Source organism: Ctenopharyngodon idella, chromosome 15 (genome assembly GCF_019924925.1).
Source record: "Ctenopharyngodon idella isolate HZGC_01 chromosome 15, HZGC01, whole genome shotgun sequence".
In the NCBI taxonomy this organism is placed as follows: domain Eukaryota; kingdom Metazoa; phylum Chordata; class Actinopteri; order Cypriniformes; family Xenocyprididae; genus Ctenopharyngodon; species Ctenopharyngodon idella.
In genome coordinates this window covers 3,539,073-3,557,286 of record NC_067234.1, presented here as the reverse complement: position 1 = coordinate 3,557,286, position 18,214 = coordinate 3,539,073, and the positions used below count along the sequence as shown (strand labels likewise).

Genomic DNA, 18,214 nt, shown 5'->3' with positions numbered 1-18,214 from the left:
GAGAGTGAATTTTCATTTCATCTGCTGTTTTTTTTTTCTTCTTTTTTTCTTCTTCAGTCAAATGCAAAGATCGACCATTAGGCCTATATTTTTTACACATCTTGCTCAAAGTCTAACAAATGTTAACTGGTGGATCAACAAGAAGCTAATGCACATTCAAAAAATCTTAACAATTAGGACATAATAAATATATAGAGAGCAACACAAACCCCAATTTGAGAAAGCCTGACATGTTTAATGCACTTCATGTTGTTGATAACAAAATGTTAATTAAAACATTATTCACGTATTCATATTCTGTGACAACTTATTTACATTATGTGATGTTACTTTTTTTAAGTTGTGTACATTTTGGTACTTTTTTTAGAAAACAAAAATGTTCTATCTACAAAGTCGAACTCTAACTTGGTTCTATAAGGTTCCATCTGCGTGAGCCAATCAGCACTTCGAATGCACACACGAGGACCAATCAGGATCAGCGTTCTTTGTCATGTCGCCGCGATAGCGGAAGAGATTGCATAAAAACGCTAAATCAGTGAAGAGAAGACTAAATAATTTTACACAACGGGATGTTTATTAAAAACCTCATGATGGACTATTTTATTTATGATCTTGCCAATGACAGCAGCCCAAATTCCAGGGAACTACAGTCTTTTTGTGTGTTTTGTTGAAGAGTTATTTTCAGTTAGATACCACGTTAACGTTAGCCAGCAGCGCTATTAAGATGATAGGTCCGGTTTTTGTAGTCTATTTGCTTTACTCCAGTCATATCATTGTTATACGAGGGAAAGTTATGTATATATTAGGTTATGTTTTAACCTTGATCCATCCTGTGTACTTGTACTGAGCTGTACTATGTAGCTATAAAGATATACGCTATGGCACACTGGATTAAAGTTAAATTAAAGTTAAGTTAAATTTTACATTGTTGGTAAAAACCGAGTTGTTGCATAGTTCGTAATTTAAATATTTTAAATGTGAAATATTTTTAACTATATTCAGTAAAACATTTTTCAGTGTTTATTAAACTTTGTTAAACACCTTTGCTGAAGCATCTTGCATCCTGCTTTCTTGCAGTTTTTTAGTCTTAAAAATGTCTTAAAGTTTACAATATTAAGGCTTAAAGGTCAAATACTCAACAATTCAATTGATGGGGTCTTAATAACAACAATAAACGTTAGCATGTTATTTCAGCCATACTGATGTCTAGAGAGAAAGCCATTGTACATGTCCCACTTTCTGAGGAATAAAGTCCTGCTCAGATGTATTACAGAAGCTGCTTTCTGTCTAAACAAAAAGAAACTTAAACTTAAATGGTTCCTGCAGTGTGTTAAATTACCCATCATATTCCTACCTAAATTTTAACATCTGCTCCGGACAAGATATTTAGCACTGCCTTTTATGCTTAACCTGAACAAGAAAAAAATCTATCTGCGTTTGACCCGTTCCAAATTTAAGACCCCCATTTACAAATTTGAGAGGATTTTGATATTGTACATTTAGAATACATTTAGGGTCTCTGTCATTTTTTATGTTTGAAAGAAACTAATTTTTGCTATATGGTATGCAAAAACTTTGAAGCTCAATATCTCAAAACTGCTCAGAATGCAGATAGAACCTTATAATTCCTTATAATTTGAATTATTCTATTCAGATCAATGTGATAAATGAGTTGGGTCAAAGTAATCAAAAAATAATTAGATTATATTATCAAAAATGTGTAATGTAATCTATATAGAACCCCAATGAGCTTAAAGATTAAGTGAGATTAAATGTCTTAAATATCTTTTGGATGTTTCTCCACAAGCAGGATGAATACTTGTTCTTTGTCACAGGAAAGGCTCACACGCAAAACTGGGTGAAGCAGTGGCCAGGTGAGGTGTACAGGACACCTGGAGAAAACATCACCATACACTGTCACACTCATGGAGACATTCAGGAGGCCATCTGTTTAGTACACTGGTACAATAACAGAGATGGGAAATACGACCGCATCGACAAGCTTCCTCAGTTTAGTGGGAGACATTCTGAACACAAAAAAGCAAACCACTCACGCTCAAGCTTCACCCTGACCTCCCTAGAGCTCAACGACACCGGCTTGTTCTACTGTAATTATATCTGCAGAATTAATGGCACACCTGAGCAGTACTATGGGACTGGGACTCGACTTTTTGTACATTTTAGTACTGAAAATGTGACTCATGGCAGCCCATTTTGTACCTCCAATATTACAGGTAAGAAGAGGATTATGTTACATCCATTCTTTGTAAAACAGCTGTGGAACTTTTATGTTTGGTACAGTTTCTCAGTATCACTCGTTCTCTGAATTTCTCTAGCTGTTTCTTACTCTTTATTTTTCCAGATGGAGTGGAGGATGAATCCAGACTTTACCTGCTTTTCCCCTTTCTTGTTTTAATTGTTGTATTATCTAAACTTGTGGTATTTATGTTTATGAGTTCTGTTGCACTTTTTTCTCCACATTAAATCCAACCCTCATGTTTACTTGATGCAAGGCATGCTTATTTATATAGCACATTTCATATAAAATGGTACATGAAAGTGCTTAAACTGGCATAATTTAGGGAGAAAAAATAAATAATTGTTCAACAATTTATTAAATAATTTAATATAAAAATGAGCAAGGAAAGAAAAAGATAGTAAATAAATAATGAAATGTTGAAATGTTAAATAAAAAATAATAAAATGATAAAAAGATAACTATTTTCAACACTGATAATAAAACAAAAAAAAATTATTGTGCAGCAAATCAGCATATTAGAATGATTGTTCACGTGATGCTGAAAAATTGAAAATTCACAGGAAAAATATATTAAAATTGTAATATTTCACAATCTTGCTGTTTTACTGTATTTTTGATCAAATAAATGCAGCCTTGGTGAGCAGAAGAGACTTCTTTCAAAAACAATTTAAAAAATCTTAGGGACCCCGAACTTTTGAACAGTAGTGTATATAAGGACAGTAACTAATGAAACAATGTAGAGCAACCAGAAAAGTAAAGTACAGCACAGTGCTTCATAGCGAGAGAACGCACAAAACAATGAATAATATATCTTCAAATCATACTGATAATACCCTTCAGTTTTTCAGTTCAATAACAATGGAAGATATGAATCAGTGTGTGGGCGCATTATTGCTCCCACATGCTGTGGCACCCGGGTCATGAGGTGTTCAGCGGTCGCTACATTCATTTCACAAGAAATGCTTCTGTTGAGTTGTACCAGTGATGACAAAAGTAAATTATTTTTTTCCCAACATAAAATGCCCTTGTCTATCACCTTTCAGTGAGGTTTTATATTAATACTGAAACCCATGTGGTCATATAGCCTATAAAAAAAAAGCATTATCACTGAAATCAGCAAATGTGGATTAGTCAACAACAGAACTGTTAAACTGCAATTGGGAGCTGTCAAAGGCAATAATGTATTATATATATATTTTTTAAAAACTTTACAGGGAACATGGTGTGATTGTACACTGAGGGGTATGTAAACATTAACATCAATAGTAAATATTCTTCGTTCTCATTATTTCATAGTTGTATGATGATAATCCCACAACTTTTGTTCAATTCTCACCAAAATCAGATTATCTTCCTTTGATTTGTAAAAAAAAAAAAAAAAAAATCTACAACGATTATTTCTTGAAATAACTTACATCAGATCCGTAAAATTATCTGCATGTTTCTACTGTTCAGTTCACAATTAATCGTAATGGACATCTGAAATAACAATTCAAACAGTATTTTATTTTATTGATAACTATTTATGACTGCATTTAGAATATAAAATAATGCATGGCAATATTTTCTGCGTCCCTGGAATATAATGAAACGGAAGATGCGCGCGCAGCTATATAAGATATGAAGTACAACTGTTGTAAACAAAGAAAGGCCAAAAACCACTCACCACAAGGGGGAAATATTGACCTTTATATCCACAGCGCTTGCAGCTCTGAGGATTTTTAAACTGAGAAAAGCTTGGTGAGTCATATGACAGGGATGAGGGGTGTGCTCACACTACCAAAACACTTTCTCCTACGTCTAAAATGAGGCTTCGGAAAGACTGCCGAAGACTTTTTACCTGCTGATTGTATCACTTCGTGACCTCACGAGAACTTCAATGCCTGAGAGAAAGAATCTTCCAAGGATTAACACGATGATTACATCTTGTGATGAATCACATGTAGAAGGGAAAGGTAAAAACCATCTGGACAGTAATGGACCCGTTGGGAAGTTTAAGGGAATGAAGTGCAGCGTTTCTACGGGGAATAACAACATTTGTCGGCCCGTCGCACCTGTGACCTCACCTGAGTCTGCCTGCGCGCGCATCTCGCTGCCAGGTGTGATGGACGCTGAGGGGCGAGTGGACGAATCCAGACTCAGGATGCATATATTTAAAAACGGTAAATGATCGATCATCATCCATATTTTGATTTGAAGTGAGCCGGTATCATAACATAAGCTGTTGGAAATAATTAAACATGACCACCAGCCTCCAGAGGTGACAGTAGAAGTTGTACGTCTCTGTGTTTAATGTATTATCATTTAATTGTGATTATGTTATTGGATCAGCAGATTCTCTTGTTTATATTGTTACATAACTGTCATCTACATTTTCAGTAGAAATATCATGTCTGAGGTTCTGAGCATGTCATTACTTTTTTAGTGTATTTCTGCTTGACTAAACAGAGATTGAATAAAAGAATGCAAAAAAAAAAAAAAAAAATTGCATAAAAATAGTGAGTGTATAGCCACTGGTGTTGGGTAAAAAATGTATTAATTACTAGATACTAATTACACCTTAAACATTACACATAACTATTACACATAAGATTACTAATTACTTTCTAAATCCTATATCAAACATGAAACTGCTGTTTTATTCTGTCAAATAAATAATATAGTTTGCTTAAATTGTTCTTGAGCTGACTAAAGTATTTAAAAGGAGAGGGTTACATTAAAAGCATACATTTTAATATTAGACATCAAATTTTGATGTTAAATCCACTATTGTTTCATATAGAGCTGTTCTATAGTCTATACAGTATTTAATGGAGTTACATTACAAATAATTGTATTAGATTGCAGAAAAATTTAGAGTAATCTCCTACTTTACCTTTTGCAAGGGAAAAGTAATTAAATTGCAGTAATTATTTACTTAGTAATATATTACACCCAACACCTACACACTGTTGTTTTTAGAGCCCACTTCTATAACAGACAAAATGTATAGTATTATATCGTTATATATTGCACTTAGGTAGGCATTGCAAAGCAAAATTCACATTGTCATGCTTTTGTATATATTGGTTGGTTATAAAAATCTAAAATGATATCGGCACAAACTCTTGTTAAAATGTAAAAGGAATTCTATGAAATCTTAGATTTTGAAACCAATTCTCCTGGGGATTCTATTATAAACATCTCCTACAGTATGTCCTGAAATTCTGAAAAAAAAAAGAAAAGAAAAAGGAATTTCATTTAATCTAATATAATCTTATTTGTGTTTTGTTTGATGCCTGTAGGAGTGATTTCAAATTATGACTTTATTAACATTCTTTATTTTATTTATTTATTTTTTAAGAAGTTTGAATATTGCAGTATGATTTATCCATCACATCTTTTTTTTATTTATTTTTTTTTATTCATGTGCCCTCATAATATTTAATCAAAATAACTTCCCCTCACTTTTGCAGCAACATCTCTTCTCTGACCATGTGTTTACTGGCCTGAGGGCGGGGCAAACTGTCACTCACATGATATCGACCAGTAGCAAACCACAACCATCCAATCAATTCCACATGGCCAAAATCAAGTCAAAAATTTTTTCTTGTTTGGGAGGCAGTTTCACTTGTATATACGTCACAATAGAGAACAAAATACTATCGCAACTTCCGTTTAATGACGACTTTAATATACATAAATGTAATATTGTCTTAATGAAAATGTAAAAATGCAAAAAAGTTTGTGTGAGTGTTAGATGTAGAGGTTAAAAATATAATTAGCTCAGTATAAAAACAACAGATGTCAATGGAAATCCCTATAGCTTTATATTCAAACTTATTCATATTTGCTGATGTAGGTCATCTAATCACTGTTATCTCTATCAGTCAATCTTTGTTGCACTCAAAGGGAATCAGTTAACATGTAAAGTCTTCATTTAGCATACTTTACAAAAGGGCTGGATGACTGTTTGGAATCACTGGCATACCCAAAGGTCCTCTTCTTGTCAAGTGCTAGTCAAGTGACATGTTGCCCTACAAACAGATGAAGAATGGCTTCATAGTAATCTGTGCATTGTAGAACTACAATCATAAGATTCATGTTCACAGGATTAGTCATGCTTTATATGTGACGACAGACAGCAGGGTTGGTAGTTTAATTTGCAGCAACCTTGGTTACATTTTAGAGTTGTGGATGTTTTATCAGTAGGTCTGTTTAGGTTTAGTATCAAATGATTAGACATGCTCCAGTATCGTGTGATATCTGCGAATTAGCCATGTTAGTATATGGAGCAACTAGACTAACCCTGAACCCCTGATATAGGTCTAAAACGTACTAGCAGCTTGTTAAATTAACTTGATTGATGTCTTTATCAGTGCCATAATGTTGTTTTTCAGCATTGTTTTATTTTGTTCTGTTTAAATTAAATTAATATATATATATAATTACTTTATCATTGAGATACTATTTTAGTTTTTATTAATTTTGAATAATTGTTTATTTTTATATTTTCTGTTTTAATTTGTTAAAGTTTTAGTCATTTTGTTGCTTTGTAGTTTTTTTTAATCATTTTTTCTAAATATGTCTATATAGTTTTTATTAATTTTATTTCAGTTTTATTTTGAGTAAATTATGTGATGTAATCCACTCAATTGGTCTCTAAATTAACTCATATCTGCAACTATTAGCGTTCATAAGATCCAGTCACATTTGAAGCTTAATATTCAGCAACACACCCTAATCTTACAACACAAGTATGTGGCACGAGTGTGTGATGCAAACATGACCACATCAGTAACGTTTAAAGACATACGTCATGATTCAAAGCCGAACTGGCATTTCACCAACTGTCTTTCAGCGAATCTTCTGCTGTTCACATCTCACGTCTCCAAAATACATACCTCCTGTTCGATGACATGAGAATCTGTGCAAAGAATTACATAATCAGCTCTGTAAGAAGGGGATTAGAGGTTGTTTTTGTTCTGTGTGGACCTTTAAACACTCTCTGCCCTGGCAGTGAGCTCATTGTGAAATGCTGAATTGCTAATGCTAATACAATGTGAACGCTTAGGTTTGACCTGTTTTCTCTGGTGCAGTACATTTCTTTAAAGTGATGCAATTAAATGTTGGTATCTTAACAGTGATGATGCTCTGTTTGATTAGTCAATACATTTGTTTAAACTGTTTATTTGTTTAAAGCTGATGCATTGCCTTTCAAATCAATTGTAAGGAGTCGGACACTGACAATATCAGTTGATACTCCTTAGTAAGCAAGAGGTTTTCAGTATTTCAGACCTCAAAATATCATCATCCTGGTGCAAGGGCCCCCCACCCTAAAATTTAAAAGGCAACTATATATTTTCATGTATAAATACCAAATAATTTGGTAAAGTAATATGAATATGTATAAAATGTTTTTATTTTATTTAAATATTTTTATGTATTTAACATTATATTATTATATATATTTTTTCTATTATTATGTTTTTTTTTAAAAACCAATTTCCTTTATTTTTTACTTGTCCAAAGTGTGTTAATTTAGTTTAGTCATATTTTTTATTATTTATATTATTGTTTTTTTTTTTTTTATTTAAATTTAAAGTTTACAGTTTTTCTCTCAACTTTTCCACTGAAAATGCATTGCATTCTTTAAACATTTTTTTTAACATTTCCTGTCAGTATACTTGAAGAATAAAAGGAACTGACATTGTGAAATAGCGAATATCCCGAGCCATGTGTTCATATTACACCTGCTAATCATATTCAAATGTTTGTCTTGTGTCCTGTTTGTGTGATTCAGGTGGTGTGTCACCTGACGAACGGGGTCAGGTATGGCGCTTTCTGTTTGGGATGTATCCCTGCAGCTCTACGGCTCTGGAGCGCCACCTACTGCTGGAGCAGATGGCAGTGCGCTATCAGGTCATGAAGAGGAAGTGGCAACAGCTGCTTCCTGGAGCTGTTTATCTGCGTCTTAATGGCACCGATGGTAAATTATATTACAAGGCAGAACAAACCCTTTTAATATGGAACAGTTTGCCCTTTTCACCCGTAACAACTGCAATAAAATGTTCAGTCTTGATGTTGAAAACCTCTGATATATATACATACATAACTGACAAGTTGTGGTGATGTTGAACCACAACTAATAATAAATAAATGTTCTTTTCTGTCTTGTCTGTTTATTTTCCAGCTGAACTGTTGACAGCAGTCAAGTTTTTTGACCAGAGGCAGAACAGAGAGCAGAATCAGCAGCAGTATCAGTCAGAAGAGGCCCGAGAGAAGATGTCCTTTTTGCATCTGCAGGCTCAGGTAAAACTACCAGCTTAACTACTTTCTAAACGATATACCATATGTGAGACTTTACAGTTGTCAAGCGGTTGGAGGGGCTGAAAAATAAAAGGGCTTGGTGATATAAAATGTATTGTATTTTAATTAAAAAGACAAAGGGACCTATTCTAATGATAAGTCCATGGTCTAAGTGAATGGTCTAAAGCGCTTAGGTCATGTCCGAATCCACTTTTGCTAGTTTAACAACGGAAAAATGGTCGGCGTGCACGGCGCATGGTCTAAAAGTGTTGTCCCTATTCTCTTAATGAGTAATGGGTGTGTTTTGGGTGTAATGTGCAATAAATCAGTCAGAGTCTCATCTCCTATTCCCTTTAAAATCCAGTTGCACTCGCGCCATGGCGGAATTTGCAAGCGGAAAAACTGAACGCTTCTCTTGCAAGGAAACGGATCTGCTCATGCACGAGCAGACCATCTACGGGAAAAGCTTTTTTATCATTTTTATCTTTAAAAATTTTTATCTTTATGCACACAATAATAATCTTTTACATTGTAATCCTTTTATTTTTAATATTCATCATGTATGTGTGCTGCATTGTGCCAGGTGTATGATAGGGCCCCAAAAACTTTCACAATATTAAACACTAGGGTTGCCCCCTAATATTCGAATAATCGTTAGTCGACTAGAAGAATCTTAGTTGACAAAAATTTTATTAGTCGGTTAGTCACAGAAAAAGAAAAAACAAACAAGTCTGTGAGGGACAGATCGTTAATGGCGGGTCCTTCTGGTAATTACAGTATGTCGGGAAGGAAATTCAAATGTTATCCATCGAACTCATATATAGCATATCATTTGAAACATGTATGTAGCAGCAACTTTACATGGCTGCTCGCTTTAATGTAACATTAACCTAGATAAATGTGCGCTATTATTAAGCGCATATCCAAGCAGAGAGTGGAAGCTAAAGTATAGTGCACTTACTGCAGGCGCAGGCGCAATCACTTGCATTTTTCTCTGAAAACTGTGGAAACAAATACTCAGTCATTTTTGGTCATACAGATAGGAGTAATGCATCATTCGAAACTTTTACTTGTGTAAACTCACAATAACAAGAAAACGTTGTGCCTTTGTAAAATAAAGAAAACAATCAAGATGCGCTTTCTGCCGTCTCAGTCTCTGTGAACTTGAGTGCATCAAAAAATAATTCCCTCACAAACATGAGAAATATATCTATAGAAAGCTTGAAATGTCAAGTGATTGTCAACCAATTCATTGTCAACCAATTCAAGTGCAAAACAAATATTCTCAGATTATGTAATCCATATGAAATAAATGCATAAATGAGCATCCAATAATGAGATTAAGAGTCAAACATTGTTGGCTTAATCTCTGCAGCCGAAAACACAGAAAACATTATCAATAAATTATTAAAATGCTTAGACAATCTCCTTGCTGTTTTTTTTTTTTTTTTTTTTTTTTTCATGACACATTCATAATCATTAATTTTGCCGGTACGCTGTGGCAAGCTTAATGCGCACACTTGAGAGCTGATTAGGCTATGTAGTATAAAGGCTCATTATTATGTTTTATATGGCTTAGTATTTAATATACATGTGCAATTAGTCAACTAATCACTTAAATAAACGACGACTAGAAAAATCTTTAGTCAATCCTATTAAACATACTTGTGTAATAAGAAGGTACAATATGTCAGTTCAGTTTTGGTTCATATTTTAAATGTGCAGGTGTTATTTGAACGGGTAACCTTTGACCTGGAAGAGCTTCAGGAGGCCATACGCATCATTGACAAAGATGTTCCTCGAACTGACCGAGATCTTCCCTACTACCGGTGAGAACTTGTTTTAATATGCTAAATAAAGAAAATGTAGGTCATGAAATACAGAAAAGGGTATCGAAGCATTTGCTAATTGCGACTTTTTGTCTCAGAATTCTAAATTTTTCTCACAATTGCACAATTTTCTCACGAGAGTTTATATATCACAATTCTGACTTTATTTCTTGCAATTCCATGTTTATAACATCTAATTCTGACTTTTGTTTCTCAGAATTGTGATATGAACTTGCAAACAAAAAATGTAATTGCAATTATTTATTTTTTTTTTTTTTAATCTCACAGTTATGACTTTTTTTTTTCTCGCAATTCCAAGTTCATAACTTGCAAATCTGACTTCTTTTTCGGAATTGTGGAACAGAAACATGCAGGTACGAGATAAGAATTTGCAATTACCTTGTTTATTTTTTCATTCTGTGCCGGAAACAAGCTTCCATATAATCATTTTTGTTTTGATCTTGAAGTTATACAGTAACTTGACAATGCCTTTTAGTAAGAGGAAAGGTGGAGAATAATATATTTATGGTTCTGTTATTTTGTTGGGTCTTATTGTTTACATATTGTTATGGCTTTATGGTGCTCATTATCGAACACATTATTATATCTCTTCATTTCCCTGGAGGAAAGACTTCCTTGTTCAGATTTCCGTGTTTGATTCTTCTATGGCTACATAAATCTATCTTGATCTACACAAATAAATCAGCAAGTCTATCCATCTTCATGACTTGATGATTCTGTTTTAAAATTCTGTTTTGGTGTTTAATTTACACCAAAATAGTTTTAAAATAAATCCATCATTGCATGACAACACCTGTCTCTATCCCTTTTTTTTTTTTTTTTTTTGTGTGTGTGTGTGTGTGTGTCAAATAGCACAGTTCCTTCTTCATTTCTGTTGAAGAAAGTAAAGTCAATAATTCCTTTCTCATGTCTGTTTACACAAACCACATGGAGTTGTGAAATATAGGGCTCAATTTGCATTACCAGCGCAAAGCAAACATGTCATTGCCACACCAATTTATCAGACAACCTTGGAGCTCAATGTAAATAACACTCAGGAGTCTGTTGCACGGTTTTGCTGTGGTTAAACAGTAACTAGTTTTGAGTACGGTCAGCTTAACTCACTTTGGAAGCAGAATTTAGTATCTAGATACAAAATACACAAATAAAGCAGATTTTTGTAGCTCTTTCATATTATAATTACATTATATAACAAATTGTAAATATAGGTATACAAAATAATTACTCATAATAAAATAAACACATTTAATGGTATAAATGGTATATTAGCAAAAATGAACTCTTATTGCTTTTCAAACTGACTTTTAGCATATATATTTTGCTTTTAAGTATAGTTCATCATGCATTAAGTGTTGTAAACATTGTTTTTTTTTTTTTTAATAAAAGAATGGTACTCTAACTTGATAGAACAAATGATAATATAAACTAATATAATTTTTTTTTATATTAGTTTATATTATGCCATCTGTTTTGTGGCAGCAACATCAAATTTTCTTGATAGCTGACTACTAATCTTTTTTTGCTGCTAGGAAATTTTTAAAATGTACAGCACACATTAAATGATTGTATGCACAATATGATTATATTAAAGTGCTTTTTACTCTGTTAAAGTACACCCGCTTAATTAAATCAGTCTTTTAAAGAATAAAGAGCTTCTAATCACTTGTGTTTCATCACAGGAATGAAGGATTGGGAAATCTGCTTGTGTTGAGAGATATCCTAATCACATATGCTGCTTTTCACCCAGGTATGTAAATACACTTTGGAGTCTTTTTTTTTTTTTTTTTTTTTAAAGAAATTAGTACTTGATATAATTGTTCTAATGTTACAGTAAAGACATTTATAAAAGAAAGAAATGATTTCAAATAAATAAACTTTCTGTTCATCAATTACTGAAAAAAATATATACTGGTTTCTGCAAAAATATTAAGCACGTTTTAATATTAAGCTGTTTTCAGTGTCGATAATAAGATGAAATGTTTCTTAAGCATCAAATCAGCATATTAGAATGATTTTGGAAGGATCATGTGACACTGAAGACTGGAGTAATGATGCTGAAAATTCAGCTTTGTCATCACAGGAATAAATTGCGCTAAAACAATTTAAACAGAAAACAATTATTTTAAATTGTAATAATATTCACAGTATTTACTGTATTTTTGATCAAATAAATGCAGCCTTGATGAGCAGAAGAGGCTTCTTACAAAAACATTTTAAAATCTTATTGACCTCAAATCTTTGAACTCTTTTATTACTATTTGGGTGTTTATGATCTGATGTTTTGTTTGCTTGTGAAGGGCGACACCTAGTGGTTAAATTGTGAAGTACTGTGTTTCCGTATTCCATATAATTTGCTCGAAAGCTTAAAGGGATAGTTCACCCAAAAATGAAAATTCTGTCATCATTTACTCACCCTCAAGTTGTTCCAAACCTGTATACATTTCTTTGTTCTGCTGAACACAAAAGAAGATATTTGGAAGAATGTTTGTAACCAAACAGATCTCGGCCCCCCTTTGACTACCATAATATATTTTTTTTTTTTTCCTACTATGGTAGTCAATGGGAGGCGAGATCTGCTTGGATACAAACATTCTTCAGAATAACTTATTTTGTGTTCAGCAGAAGAAAGAAATTCATACAGGTTTGGAACAACTTGAGGGTGAGAAAATTATGAAAATTATTATCATTTTTGGGTGAACTATCCCTTTAATCAGTTTTTTTTTTTTTTTTTTCTCCGGTTTGCAGAAGTAAGTTACGCTCAGGGTATGAATGACCTATGCAGTCGCTTTCTAGAGGTTCTCGACTCAGAAGTGGACACTTACTGGAGCTTCTCCTGCTACATGGAGAAGTTTTCCAAAGACTTCTGTGCTGATGGACTGTATCGCAAAATGGGTGGGTTTCCTTGGTTTTTCCAAACTGTTAAGGTCTGATTTTAGCAGATTACCGTCTGGATTCATTGGTAATAACAGTCAAATGCTGTTTCTGCTATGATGTTTATCAGAATTGGAAGCTGCTTTACTAAAAGAACTGGATCCTCAACTACACTCTCATCTGGTCACAGATAACATGGAAAAACTCACATTTTGTCACAGGTGTGTTTCGGTTTTCTTTTTTGCTCTTCTTCTCTTTCTGTCACTTTATACGTTTTGTCTTTGTCTTCCATTCAGGTGGCTTCTGTTGGGTTTCCAGCGGGAGTTTGAGCACAGCGATGCTCTGCGTCTGTTTGAGATTCTCAGCTGTGATCACCTGGAGCTCATCTCACAGCAGGTAGATCGTGCTCGGTATCAGGAGAGACTGTCGTGCAAACACAGCCTGGGTAAGAGTCCTTTCAACCACCTTTTCTAGTCTCTCAATCAAATTGGACAATTCTTATTTTTCTTGGAGTTTTACAGTATTTATCATGAAAGATTTATTATTATTATTTAATTCACGTGCCCTCGTAAACTTATAGCTAAATAACATCCCCTTCCGTCTTGCAGCAACATCTCTTCTTTTCTCTGGTGATGTTTACTAGCACGTGGGCGGGCAATCTGTCACTCACACGCCATTGACCAATAGCAAACCATAACAATCCAATTAATTCCAGATGAACAGAATCAAGTCATGCCCTACTTTTTTTTTTCTTGTTTGAGAAGCAGTTTCACTCTGACTTTCACTCTGACTTTCAAAGACATTTTAGCAATCCCAAATGCCCAAATCAACATAATTGCTGGTGAAAAGATGCTTCATGTTTTCTAACACACTCATTTTTGCATACAAAACGAGCAGATAATCACTACTTTTTGTGTTATGCATATCATATTGTGTAATTTCTTTTTTTCAGCACTTTGGTCAGCTTTGCTGTGTTTAAATGTGAGATATAAATGAATTTTACTTCCTTGAATACTAAATGTTCTTGATTTATGACTTTATGATCTCCAGAGGAGGAACCTGTGAAGGAGCTACATGCTGTAAACACAGACTTCACCTTTGAACTCTTCATGTGTGCCACCATCTTGCTGGAGAACAAAGACACTTTACTCAGCTGCAGGAACGAGGTTCAGCTCATACAGTTTACCAGCAGGTGTGTGTGTACAATTTAGTACAGATTTGTAATGATTCGTTTGAAAAAAATAAAAAAATAAATTATACATATATATATATATATATATATATATATATATATATATATATATATATATATATATATATATATTTATATATATTTAATCCGTTGTGAACATATAGTGGCCCCAAAATGTGCTTTTAACACAAAAGTCAAACTTAAAAATAATAAAATAATGTAAAAAATTTATTTTTGTGCAGTGTTTTGTTACAAGCTGCTATCTCTATTTAAAATGAATACCAATTGATTTGATATGTTGTATCTTATGCAATGGCATTCATACATTTTTAGTATGACTTAAAGGTAGGGTAGGCAATTTGGAGAAATTCATTTTAGCAAGCTTTGAAAGCATTACATCCTACCCTTCCTTGAGAGCATCTCCAAAGCCACACCTCTTCCAAAACACATGATCCAAAGCATCATGAGAGAATGCACTGATGACGTGATGTCTGTGCAAGTAGGGTGTGCGGATGTATGGAAATACATATGTTGAAAGGCAGGTTGGATGCAATGATTGGACGAACATTTTTTGGCCCTGAGACTTCCACAGATGTTTTCCATTTATTTAGATATATTTACAGTGCTCAGCGTAAATGAGTACACCCCCTTTGAAAAGTAACATTTTAAACAATATCTCAATGAACACAAAAACAATTTCCAAAATGTTGACAAGACTAAGTTTTATATAACATCTGTTTAACTTATAACATGTAAGTAAGGTTAATAATATAACGTAGATTACACATTTTTCAGTTTTACTCAAATTAGGGTGATGCAAAAATGAGTACACCCCACAACAAAAACTACTACATCTAGTACTTTGTATGGCCTTAATGATTTTTAATGACAGCACCAAGTCTTCTAGGCATGGAATGAACAAGTTGGCGACATTTTGCAACATCTATCTTTTTCCATTCTTCAAGAATGACCTCTTTTAGAGACTGGATGCTGGAGAGTGATGCTCAACTTGTCTCTTCAGAATTCCCCATAGGTGTTCGATTGGGTTCAGATCAGGAGCCACTGAATCACTTTCACCCTGTTCTTCTTCAGAAATCCAACAATGACCTTAGATGTGTGTTTAGGGTCATTGTCATGTTGGAAAATTGCACGACGCCCAAGAGCACGGAGTAATGGATGGCATCTTCTCTTTCAGTATAGAGCAGTACATCTGTGAATTCATGATGCCATCAATGAAATGCAGCTCCCCAACACCAGCAACACTCATGCAGCCCCACATAAGGACACTGCCACCACCATGTTTCACTGTAGGCACCATGCATTTTTCTTTGTATTCCTCACCTTTGTGACGCCATACAGTTTTGAAGCCATCAGTTCCAAAAACATTTATCTTGGTCTCATCACTACAGAGTACAGAGTCCCAGCAGTCTTCATCTTTGTCAGCATGGGCCCTGGCAAACTCTGGGCGGTCTTTTTTGTGCCTGGGCTTTAGGAAAGGCTTCTTTCATGGACGGCACCCATGCATGCCATTCCTCTGCAGTGTATGCCGTATTGTGTCACGGGAAATAGTCACCACAGTTTGGCTTTCTACTTCTTTAGATAACTGCAGTGAACTTGCAAACCGATTTTCTTCAACCCTTCTCATCAGAAGACGCTCCTGTCGAAGTGTTGTGGACGACCTGGACGTCTCTGTGAGATGGTTGCAGTTCCATCTTTTTTAAAATTTTTGTACCACTTTTGCTACAGTATTCTGACTGATAAGTAAAGCTTTGCTGACCTTCTTGTAGCCTTCACCTTTCTGGTGTAAAGACATTATTTTTTTTCTTAGGTCTTGTGACATTTCTCTTCCATGTGGTGCCATTTCTGACAGCATGAAATGGGAAGTGGTTTTAATACCCTTTTATAATCAACTGTCTGCTGGACACCTGTGTAATGAATAATTAGACTCACCTGTGGTTGAATTCTTGTTAAATTAGACATTTGTAGTCTAAAATTTAGCTTCGCTCCAGAGACTTTCAGTGGGGTGTACTCATTTTTGCATCACCCTAATTTGAGTAAAACTGAAAATTTTGTTCTCTAAGTTATATTATTAACCTTGCTTTCATGTCATATGAAACTTAGTCTTGTCAACATTTTGGAAATTGTTTTTGTGTTCATTGAGATATTGTTTAAAATGTTACTTTTCAAAGGGGGTGTACTCATTTACGCTGATCACTGTATATTTATATTTTTATATATTTAGAGCACTTCTATTATCGATTGCTATCAGAAAGTTTCAACTATATTACTGTATAACAAAACGTGTTTATAAAAAAAATTGCCTACCCTACCTTTAAGTGTTTAAATGTTTTGAGGCCATTGTATAATGCATTGTTTTCATTCATGAAGCACAAGAATCTAACCATGCTGTCATGGTCAGTCTGCAGGGCAAGCTTGACCTGAACAGCACCCTGAAAAAAGCTGAGGAACAATTTTACAACTACTGCAAACGCTCATCCTGGGACTATTTGAGCGGCCTCTGTCACACACGTAAGAGCAAAGAGGACCATTTCTTATATCAACTCCGTAACCTTTTTTCCTGAGAAGGCCTGCATGGAATTTTTCAGGAAAAAATCTTGTTGACAGAAACTCATGGAAAAACTTTATGCTCCAGTGGGATTTTGGGAATCCAGTGGGAATTTTACTCCAAAGAAGGATGCTGCTTTTAACCAGAGTTTTGTACAGGAACAAGATGGACTCCTTCTAAACAGTTCCTTCAGTATTTGATCTTAGTTCATAAGGCTTTTATTATTGTGCCAGAATTACAGCAAAACACTAATTTAACCAATCTAAGATAATCAAATTTTTTAACCATTTACCCTGACCATGCTTGAAAATATAAGTAGCAATCTGGAATTTAACAGATTTTTGATAGTACTGAAGACTTGATTAAGCGTATTAAGTGTGCAAACTCAAAATTTGCTTTATTTTGAACAGGATTTTGTAGTGTGCAATGGCTGGAAAAACACAGAAAACAGAAATTCTTACTGCTGATCTGAGACCTGACCTGTGAATGTTATTCAGTCTTAGAAAAATAGTGCTTGCATATTTTACAGCACAATATAATAATAGAAACATGGGCTCAGTTCTGAGAAGCTCTAGAAGACCCTCTGTGGTGTTGTCTTACCAATCGTAGAGTGCTCAAGTATGTACTGATCAGAAATAGCACATTGAACCAGGACACCCTTCACTCTGAGACCACTCTGCATTGGTTTTTAATATGTAAGAGGCACAAAATATAAGTGTACATTTGGAGATATGGAATATTGCACATAACATTTGGTTATTATTTTTTAAGAATTGACACACTATATGACACATTCAGGGGGAGTGCTGTTAACGTTGTTTTCTAAGAGAATTAAATGACTGACCAACATGTTTTGGGGAACGGGTGCTGTAATTTTGATGCTGCCCACTGATGTTTGGATTACTTTTTGAAGTTTGCACATCATGTTTATTAATGTTTTAATTAATGTAGCAATAATGTAAAGACACTGCAATGCTAAACAGAATGAATGAATCTAGCTGTGTATTTCCAGTAAGAAGTGTCATTCATGAACCTGTGTGTGTGTGTGATACTGAGAGTGAGTGTTTTATTTTAAGATTACTATGTGACATTTAAGCTGTCAATTTCTAGTGAGTCACTTCATAAAGAATAGACTCGTGCTTGGTAGCCGTTAAATATTCCTGTGAAATAAAGTGTGGTGATTTGAA

The 18,214-nt window shown here is 34.1% G+C and overlaps 1 protein-coding gene across 3 annotated transcripts; it reads left to right on the top strand.

The window, feature by feature from the left end:
• The first annotated feature begins 3,698 nt into the window (after positions 1 to 3,698).
• si:dkey-238d18.4 (TBC1 domain family member 15) lies at positions 3,699 to 18,214 on the top strand. 3 transcript variants are annotated; one of them, XM_051864179.1, is made up of 10 exons: positions 3,699 to 4,422; positions 8,043 to 8,228; positions 8,433 to 8,551; positions 10,274 to 10,377; positions 12,078 to 12,145; positions 13,144 to 13,290; positions 13,400 to 13,490; positions 13,566 to 13,714; positions 14,320 to 14,461; positions 16,888 to 18,214. In XM_051864179.1, the coding sequence occupies exons 1-10, from the start codon at positions 4,140 to 4,142 to the stop codon at positions 16,901 to 16,903; spliced, it is 1,305 nt and encodes a 434-aa protein (XP_051720139.1). In that variant the 5' UTR covers positions 3,699 to 4,139; the 3' UTR covers positions 16,904 to 18,214. The 3 variants fall into 3 exon arrangements, with proteins under 3 accessions (XP_051720139.1, XP_051720140.1, XP_051720138.1); XM_051864180.1 differs by having other exon boundaries at positions 16,850 to 18,214; XM_051864178.1 differs by having other exon boundaries at positions 3,742 to 4,422; positions 16,881 to 18,214.

Coding starts and splice junctions, on each gene's coding strand:
- si:dkey-238d18.4 (XM_051864178.1), top strand. CDS start 4,140: ATGCCTGAGAGAAAGAATCTTCCAAGGATTAACACGATGATTACATCT. Junction 10,378..12,077: donor CGAGATCTTCCCTACTACCG/GTGAGAACTTGT, acceptor GTTTCATCACAG/GAATGAAGGATTGGGAAATC. Junction 13,491..13,565: donor AAACTCACATTTTGTCACAG/GTGTGTTTCGGT, acceptor TCTTCCATTCAG/GTGGCTTCTGTTGGGTTTCC.